Source organism: Octopus bimaculoides, chromosome 2, assembly GCF_001194135.2.
Source record: "Octopus bimaculoides isolate UCB-OBI-ISO-001 chromosome 2, ASM119413v2, whole genome shotgun sequence".
Lineage (NCBI taxonomy): Eukaryota > Metazoa > Mollusca > Cephalopoda > Octopoda > Octopodidae > Octopus > Octopus bimaculoides.
Window position 1 is genome coordinate 30549262 of NC_068982.1, and position 10084 is coordinate 30559345.

The following is a 10084-nucleotide window of genomic DNA, read 5'->3' on the forward strand; positions in this document are numbered from 1 at the left end:
TATATATATATATATGGAGAGAGAGAGAGTTGTATGTACATAAACACAACTGCATATATAAAATACAATTAAATAGGGTTTGAATTAAATTGTGGAATATGTCACTGATTGTAAGTATTGGTGAAATTATATAATTATTTTTGTAAACAATTTTTTTTTAATTTTCTTATTTATTTATTGTTTTGTTATTGACTCTTTCAATTAGTCTTGGATGCTGTGAACCTGTGTAGTATAGGAAATGTTAGAGTGTGGTTTTTGTTGTGATAATTTGTGCTCTGCAAAATAAACAATAAAAATAAAATTCCAACATAGCAATTGAAGCCATTCTGATTCGTAGGAAATTTCCAATTGTACCCTTCACTGACCACGGCAACATTTTCTTTGTAAGCCACGTGGATAAGATTGACTTTGCACTGCCAATACGTAAGTCATTGGTCAGTGAAGCAAAAATCAGCTGCGGAAATATCGGGAATACCAGATTGTGTGTGACTATACCATTGTATATTCATAGAATGGAGTATTTGGTCTTGTGTGCTTGTACTTATACCTGTTTCACTACTCTAATTATACAGCAGCAACAACAACAACAATATCAATAATAATAATAATTATAATAATAGTAATAATCCTTTCTAGTCTTGGCACAAGGCTGGGAATTTTGGGGTAGGTGACTAGTCGATTACGTCAACCACAGTGTTTCACTGGTACTTATTTCACCGACCCTGAAAGGATGAAGGGCAAAGTTAACTTCGGCAGAATTTGAACTCAGAACGTAAAGACAGACGAAATGTCACAGGTGCAGGAATGGCTGTGTGGTAAGTAGCTTGCTTACCAACCACATGGTCCCGGGTTCAGTCCCACTGTGTGGCACCTTGGGCAAGTGTCTTTTACTATAACCTCAGGCTGACCAAAGCCTTGTGAGTGGATTTGGTAGACAGAAACTGGAAGAAGCCCGTCTTATATGTATATATGTATGTGTGTCTGTTTCTTCCCCCAGCATCGCTTGACAACTGATGCTGGTGTGTTTGCATCCCCATAACTTAGCGGTTTAGCAAAGGAAACCGATAGAATAAGTACTAGGCTTACAAAGAATAAGCTCTGGGGTTGATTTGCTCGACTATAAAGGTGGTGCTCCAGCATGGCTGCAGTCAAATGACTGAAATGAGTAAAAGAGTAAGCATTTTGTGTGGTGTGCTAACGATTCTGCCAGCTTGCCACCTTAATAACAATGATAATTATAATACTTTCCACTGAAGGCACAAGACCTGAAATTTGAGGGAAGGGGTTCATTGACTACATAAACTCTAAGAGTGGTTAGCGTTAGGAAGGGCATCCAGCAGTAGAAACCATGCCAAGTCAGACTGGAACCTGAAGCAGCTCTCAAACCATCTAACTCATGCCAGCACAGAAAGTGGATGTTAAATGATGATGTTATGTATATATAAAAGTATGTATATTGTCATTCTATAGAAATGGATTGTTTGACTGAACCAGGTTTTGTTTAAAAACTTCATTGTTATATTGAACAAGTCCTCTCTTCTGTCTCTGCTTAAAGTATCTTTGCATCACTGGTTTTAACCGTAATTTGGAATCATTTATTGAAAATAGGTGTCATCTGAAACCCAATAAGTCAAAAAGCATTGTCATTCCATTAATTATTTAATTTCATTACCTTCTAATTACTTGGCTATGTTACTTCATAAACACGTTATTATTCAGGCTACAATTGTAATGATATCAAACAAACTGCCTTACATACATTCTTACTCTTTACACACACACATACACACACGCATTCTTTTTATCTCTCTCTTTCTCTCCCTTGTTTTCTCTCTTATTCATTGCGCCAAACATTAAACTTCTCATTAACTGGTGCTAAAATTCTTTTGATGAGATTCTGTATTTCTTGCTCTTGTGGTTAGAATGGTAGGCAGTTTCCATGCTTCCTGTTTAATTCAGAAACTGTATTGTATTTTTTTCTCTTGTAAAAAGTTGCTTCACTACTTGAAAATGTATCACTTTAATTAAATTTTGTTTGTCAAACAATCTATTAAGGAGTGCTGAAAAGTTCCTGGCTTTAAGGGTCTCGTGAAAGGCCTGGTTAGAGGCCCAACATTCCGAGTTCTTTTCCAGGACTTAGAAAAACTGAAGGACCACCGTAATAAGTGTGTGAATCTAAGAGGGGATTATATTAAATAAAATCATAATTAACTGATCCTCCAGTATTTTCTTTTACCTAAAGCCAGGAACTTTTCAGCATTCCCTCATAAAAATTATTATTCTCTTGTTGCATTCATTCTTTCTTTTCTCTCTTTTTTGCTTTTCTTTTACTGCTGAAAACATTCTGTTCTTTACCATTTCCCTGATCAACTCCTCTTCTTAGATTTACCTATGGCACGGTTACAATTGATCTAATAAAATATGTAATCCACGGATATTTTTCCTTCTCTGTAGCTGTTCAGTATCTGTTGTTGAGCTAAAATTTAGAATTTAGAATATCTGGAGTTTGTTTGGGAGTTTTGGTTACTGCAATTAGCAAATCAAAGTTTATAATATAGAATTTTTTTCATTTGAAGATTTGTTGTTTTACTCTCAAGTCAACACTGATTGATCAGGCCTATGACACTAAAATAAATTGAATGAACTTTGTGTGATCCACAAGTCTGTTGATCTACATATATCTATGTCTGGTAGATGAGGATATTGCGAACTCTGACATAATGTAGTTTATCATAGGAGATATATTATGGCAATCTGGACATGTTACTTTTTTTCATTGTTTAATTGAAAATGTGAATACAATAATTCTTTTAACATCCTACTGAAAATTTTCTCACTCAGAAGTCCAGTTCTCTTATGGTTCTATGACAGAACTAGCAGAAATGAATGATAGAAGGGACTAGGGTTTTTTTCCTTTGCCAGACAGTTCCTTTCTTCCTTCAAAATGAATGTAAATAAGGTTAGAATGGTTTTTGTGATTACATTCATTTCAAAACTTGCTCACCAATTCAGTGCTGTGCGGTTCTTGTATCATACAGGAAGTTAAGCCCTGGTGATTCTGATTTTTAAAAATAATTTCTTGTCTTTTACTCACTTATTTGTTTCAGTCATTTGACTGCAGCCATGCTGGAGCACCACCTTTAGTTGGACAAATCGACCCCAAGACTCATTCTTTGTAAGCCTAGTACTTATTCCATCAGTCTCTTTTGCTGAACCACTAAGTTACGGGGACGTAAGCACACAGCATCAGTTGTCAAGCGATGGTGTGGGGACAAGCACAGACACACAAATATATACATATAAATATATATATATGACAGGCATCTTTCAGTTTCCGTCTACCAAATCCACTCACAAGGCTTTGGTTGGTCTGAGGCTATAGTAGAAGACACTTACCCAAGGTGTCACACTGTAGGATGTTTATTTTTTTCTGATATCTAATGGAAGAAAGGTGTTCTTTTGTATTCTAAGTATCTGTGTGTTTTACATTTACATTTTCTTTTTTGTGTCGCCTGTTTTGGTGACTAATTTTGATTTCTAAAAAGAATGAAATAGTTCTATACATTATTACCACTGACAAGAAATGCTAAGAACTTCACGAAAGGTCAGCAAAAAATAAATATTTGTATTCCATGCATCTTTTTCTTTATTTCAAATTCGACTTTCTACTCCCTCCAAATATTATAAAGAAATTACTATCTCCCTTGTAATAACTGTTCTCAAAGATTTAAAAAAGTGTTTGATAAGTATCTTGCTATTTCTGTATGTTACTTGTGTGGACATTGTTGCTGATATTCATGCAGCTGGTTGTTTTGTATGGTTTTATTTTGCTTTGTTTTTTACTGTTTGTCTGGGGTTCTTTTTATTAATTTTCTTGAGTTATTTCTTTGTTAACTGTTTTGATGCCAAGTTTTATTTGTTTTGTGATCTACATACAGAGAGATAATTCCAAGAATTTAAGAATTAATTTCACATAATTTAATTTACATGCTTAGAGGAAAATAGTCCTTAGTAGTGGACAAAGTAACAGCTATATTTAAATTGCTACTGGCCAGATCTCTTTGTAACTCTTTCCTCTTTTTGTATATGTAAAACCTCTGCTGAATGATCAGGTTAACTTCTCTGGTAAGGTCAATTAATGCAAAAACATATACTTAGCAGCACATTATCTTCCTAACAAAGTTCAAGTTTTCTCCCCAAATGTATAAATTGATATATTTTAAAATTCATTCTTAATTTCTAAAAACTGTTTTTTTTTTAGTACCTCTAAGAAGTACCATTTTTTTTTTCTTTCTCAAACTAAACTTTAGTTTCAAATGGTTGAGAATCTTTTGTATATGTCACTCAGTACATCATCCCAAACCTGATATGCACACACATCCACAAATACACACATCCACAAATACACACATACACAAATATGTGTGCAGATACATAGACTTAACTACTCTCTAACCCACTTACTGTTCTGCTGAATTTATTTCATCAATTTATATTTTATTTTATTATTTATTTATTTTCATATATCAGGATCCAGATCAAAGAGAAAAAGAAAGAAGAAAGAAAAGACGAGAAGAGCGAAAAAAAAGAAAAGAGGCTTTCCTTTCACGTTCTAATAAGTTTTCCAAAGAGAAGGATGCAGCATCAGTAGCAGGGCAAACAACAAGAGAGAGCAACAAAAAGACTGTGATAGCAGAGCAAAGCTCCTCAAAAGAAACTCAGAAGCCATTGACTAAAACATTGCATCAGAAACAAACGAAGACTTCAAAAGCCAAGAAAAAGAAGAAAATTTAAAAATCACAAAAAAATCCCTGTAAATGGTGTGTGAAAAGTGGAGTCAAAGAGTTAGTCATATTTCATAAAATAAATCTACATACATAAATGATTGTGTTATTGTTTTCATTGTTGTTGTTAAAGTGGTGAGGATTTTTCTTGTCTTTTTAACATAAATATGTAGAATAATATTTTCGTGAATGCTTAGTAGCACAAGTATATTGCTCATTTGTATGCAGGTTTTTACTCACACATACACTAGCATTCTATATATGTGTGTGTCTATTAAAATAAAATTATTATTTTAGAGCAAGTTTCAGAGTAACAATAGAATATTTACTGACTCTATACTGAAAGTAAAGTCAATTTGTGAAGATCAAGTTGACTAGGACTTCAAGTTTCACCTGAAAGTTTTTGTTGTGGCATTGTCTCATCACTGTTGCCATATAAACTTGATGCTGAACCAACCTTTCTGCTTGTCTTAATACTCCAGCTGAGTGGAATGGAGTATTGTGAAAGACTCCCATTCTGGGAGGCATATAATTCCTTGTTCAAGGATACTGCATAATCCCAGAATTGAGATCAAGAGTCAAGTTGCATAATAACTACACCATGCACTTCATCTGAAAGTGATGATTGTTAACAACACCAAATCTGTGACAGAAAAGTAATTTTATCTGGTATGTAGAAAAGGAGTAAGAAGGAATTTAATGCTAAGTACTTAATACAAATAATGGTTTTGGATTTTGGCATGAGCTGCAATTTTAGTGGAAGGAGATAGTCAGTTACATCAACCCCAGTTGCTTGCCTGGGGGTTAAGCAAAATTGACCTTGGTGAATCAGAAGATAAAGAGCTGGAAGAAATGCTGCTAACCATTTTCCTTCACCTGCTAACAATTCTAGCAGCTGATCACCTTAACCCATTACCTCCCATAATTCTATTAACTGGAATTTCTTTATGAAACTTTGATTTCTAGCATAAAACAGCCTTAGAAACACGCTGGAATGATCAAAATAACATTTTAAATAGAAATAAGCGAGATACTGGGTGAAAAATTAGCAAACCTCATTTGAATATCAGAGAAATATACCTAGTAGATATAGTAAAAAGGTTAGATATGTGTAAATATTGACAGATAATTATGAAATTTGTAATTTTTAAGTGATCTCATATGAGATCACTGGTAGGTAATGGGTTAATTAATACAAATAATGTGTACACAAAAGATGATGTCAGATCTTCAGAAAAGTAGATTTGGAAAATTTTAGGTTAGCCTAAGTTAACCTTAAATGGAAGTTAAAGGATTGTTTAAATGTCTTGATGCAAGTAGTTTTTATACTCATGTGACATGATGTTAAAGCTGGAGTTACTGACTATAGGTAAGTGAGGAAGTGGAAGTTATTGAAGGATGTTTATTGGACTGCTGCTTCTGTTACAAACAAAGTGTAGTGGAAGATGGACTGTATAAAGACATGTAAGAAGTATTTTGGTTAAACGGTGCAAAACTTGACAACAATGAAAGGAGAATAACAAATCAGATATAATTCATTGTGTGTAGCTTTAGGGTTTAGGCAAAGAAAAATAGAATTGCAAAAGTGACTTTTATCAAAACCATTGGCAGTTGTATACAAAAGAAACATTATTTTAGGAAATGAGGTATGTTGGGTGAACTGAAAATATTATGAAACTGTAACTAAAGATAAAAGAAATACTTGCAAAATAAAGGCAGATTGGAGAAGATTGTTTCTGTCCCTCAGACTACCTGATAACATGAAGGAAACTCAAATGTTTGATTTATAGATACAGTCAACCCATTCGAACTAGGAAAAAAATTAGATGTAAAAATCAATACAGATAATTTTGATGATACCTGCAGGCATGTATTTTCACAACTACATCACTATATATAGATTTATTTTAATGCCAGTGTTTGTTTCTGTACACATATGCTCGTTTGCAGTTGTATTAATGTAAATATGCTAACTAGTATTCCTGAAACTGTATCTGAGTCATCATAAAAATAAACAGGATGTGTGTATATGTATATATATATATATATATATATATATATACATACTCACACACACATTGATGCATGTATGTATGACTGAATACTATAGCAACATAAGAAAGAGCATCATGTGAGCTGTTTGAAATCCTGTTACTAAGGTCTAAGGAGACAAACTGATCCAATATTATTACAAGAGTGTGTTGTGCAGCAAAAAAAAAAAAGAACTTAAAAAGAAAAACGAAACAAAAAAAATATATGCTAATATAATAGTGTGACAAGTGTATTATTGTTACTGAAAATGAAAGTATCTTAATAGATATAGTTTGTATCTTTTTTCATCTTTTCTTCATAATTCTATATTCTTGTTCTACCATGAACAATAACAATATGTATCTATGCACATTTTCTCTTACACATCACATCTTATATACTGAATAATCTAACATGCTTAGATTTGTGTCTTTCTCATGGGGCTGATATTTCCCTATGGGTATGCTGATTAAATAACTTAGCTGTGATGGATATAATATGCTATAGGAATCCCAAATTATTTCATTTTCCCTTGCTTAAAAAGTTCAATTCTAACTGAAGGGCGTTGGTTACATTGTTTTATTTTATTAGCATTGACAATGAAATAACATTCAACACACAACAACACAACCAGCCATCAAATAAAACCATTCCTGCCAACAAAGAATAAACAAAATATTTAAAAAAAATATAACATTCAGCAAGAAACAAAATGTAAAGAATATGAGAAGTAAAGTATAAAACAAAAACAGTTTGGAATATGCTGCTGTCATTTTATTCGCTGTCTTTGATGCGCAAGGGTCTGGCGCCGGTTAATATAATGGCTTAGGAATGACAACTGCTATTAAGGTTCTAGAATTTTATTTCAAAATATGATTGAATCTCCTTAGGTAACTAAATTGAAGAAATCTTATTATAGAGATGTTGCTGAGAAAAAAAATATCTTAGGAAAAAAAAATCTATTTGTATATTTACATTACTCATTTCAGCCTATCCTCTTCTGTCATGCGTATGTATGAGTATCTGCACGTGCATGTATGTGTGTGTGTGTAAATACAGATATATATATATACATACATGCATATGCGGGGGTGCTGAAAAGTTCCTGGCTTTAGGTAAAAAAAAACTACAGGAGGATCAGTTAATTATGATTTTATTCAATGTATTCCCCTCTCAGATTCATACACTTATTACAGCAGTCCCTTGGTTTTTCTAATCCCTGTAAAAGAATTCAGAAGGTTAGGCCTCCATCCAAGCTTTTCATGAAACCCTTAAAGCTAGGAACTTTTCAGCAATATAAATGCATCATTCAAACATGCACACAATATGATTGCATGCACCTATGTATATATATATGTTAAGTTTCAGTTTCCCACCCTGCAAGTACTGTTATTATCAGCATATTCCTAATATATAAATGGAAATGGTATATATTTTCAATAGGGTAGGCAGAGGCAAAAATGCATTATTCATTAAAATATACATACATGCATGCATGCACACAATCATACTTCAACTCTTTTGTTACTAACCTACCCAAAATTTTCATGCTTCTAAATTATCATCTGCCTGTTATTACCTATTCATATTTAAATGAGAATATTGATATAAATCTCATTATTATGTAAGTGATGATACATGATTTCACAAGATAAATCCTTGCTGTACCGTAGTCCAATATTTTCATAACATGAAATTTGTGTTCTTCAAATTTTGAGAGAAATTCTCTTTTTATTTTCTTCTCCATTAGAGTAATCTTTTCGATAACTTTTTACATTTGGAAAATAATATAAAAATGGATATCAAATTTACATGTAATATCAGTGACTCCAAGTTTAAAGAAATTTCAAAAGAAGAATCAGTTGATGTAGAATAAAGTATTTCAGTGGCAGCAAATCTAAGATCAATATTGAAAGCAGGAATAAGGTGACAAGCTGGCAAAATCATTAACATGCTGGGCAAAATGCTTAGTGGCATTTTGACTGTCTTTACATTATGAGTTCAAATGTTGCCAAAGTTTGATTTTACCTTTCATCCTTTAGCGGGTGATAAAATAAGTGCACTGGGGTCGATGTAATTGACTAGTCCTACTCACCTAAAATTTCAGGCCTTGTGCCTTTAGTGCAAAGGAATATTTATTCTGACTCTTTAAGGTGATGAGCTGGCAGAATCATTAACATGCTGGGCATGTTAATGATGCTTTTTACGTGCCACCAGCACAGGAGTCAGTAAAAAAGCACTGGCAACAATCATGCTCAAATGGTGCTTTTTTATGTGCCACCGGCATGGGACCAGTCAGGCGGCACTGGCATCAACCACGCTCGAATGGTGCTTTTTGCATGCCACTGGCATGGGTACCAATTAGGCAGTACGGTCATCGGCCATGACAATGACTTCGCTTGACTCAGCAGGTCTTCACAAGCACAGTTTATTGCCCAATGATTGAAGGGTACTCTTAAATGGGCCGGTTATGCTGCACTGGCATAGGCCACAGTTACTGTCTCACTTGGCTTGCCTGGTCTTTTCAAGCACAGCATATCTCCAAAGGTCTCGGTCATTTGTCATCACCTCTGTGAGGCTCAACATTCGAAAGTTGTGCTTCACCACCTCATTCCAGATCTTCCTGGGTCTACCTCTTCCACAGGTTCCCTCTACTGCTAGAGTGTGACACTTTTTCACCCAGCTGTTCTCATCCATACACAACACATGACCTTACCAGTGCAGTCATCTCTCTTGCACACCACATCTGATGCTTTTTATGAAAGACCATACATAGTGCATATCCAAATTCTATCATTACTTTCAGAAGTAACAAACAACATTGTTGTAATAAGAATACAATTTATAAACTATACAATACTATAATAATTATTATTTTGGTTATTAAATTTATTTAGTAAGTCAAATGGAACTATATAGTAATCTACAACTATATGGATGATGCAGATCAAATGAAACCGATGAGTAATTTATACGTGTGGTTCTTATTTTATTGACCTCTGAAGAATGAACGACAGAGTAGACCTGAATTCAAACTCAGAATATAAAGGGATGTAACCTCATGAATCCCATTAGGTATTTTGTTTGTTGCTCTCATCATCATCATCATCGTTTAACGTTCGCTTTCCATGCTAGCATGGGTCGGACGATTTGACTGAGGACTAGTGAAACCAGATGGCTACACCAGGCTCCAATCTGATTTGGCAGAGTTTCTACAGTTGGATGCCCTTCCTAACGCCAACCACTCAGAGAGTGTAGTGGGTGCTTTT

The 10084-nt window shown here is 33.9% G+C and overlaps 1 protein-coding gene across 1 annotated transcript in view; it reads left to right on the forward strand.

Annotated features, from left to right (window-relative positions):
- LOC106878420 (probable ATP-dependent RNA helicase DDX49) overlaps positions 1 to 4882 on the forward strand; it is a 608416-nt gene extending 603534 nt beyond the window's left edge. Inside the window, exon 12 of the mRNA XM_052976052.1 lies at positions 4531 to 4882. Within this exon, the coding sequence (XP_052832012.1) occupies positions 4531 to 4794 (264 nt within the window). The 3' untranslated portion in view covers positions 4795 to 4882. The remainder of the gene's footprint in view (positions 1 to 4530) is intronic.
- Positions 4883 to 10084: the final 5202 nt, after the last annotated feature.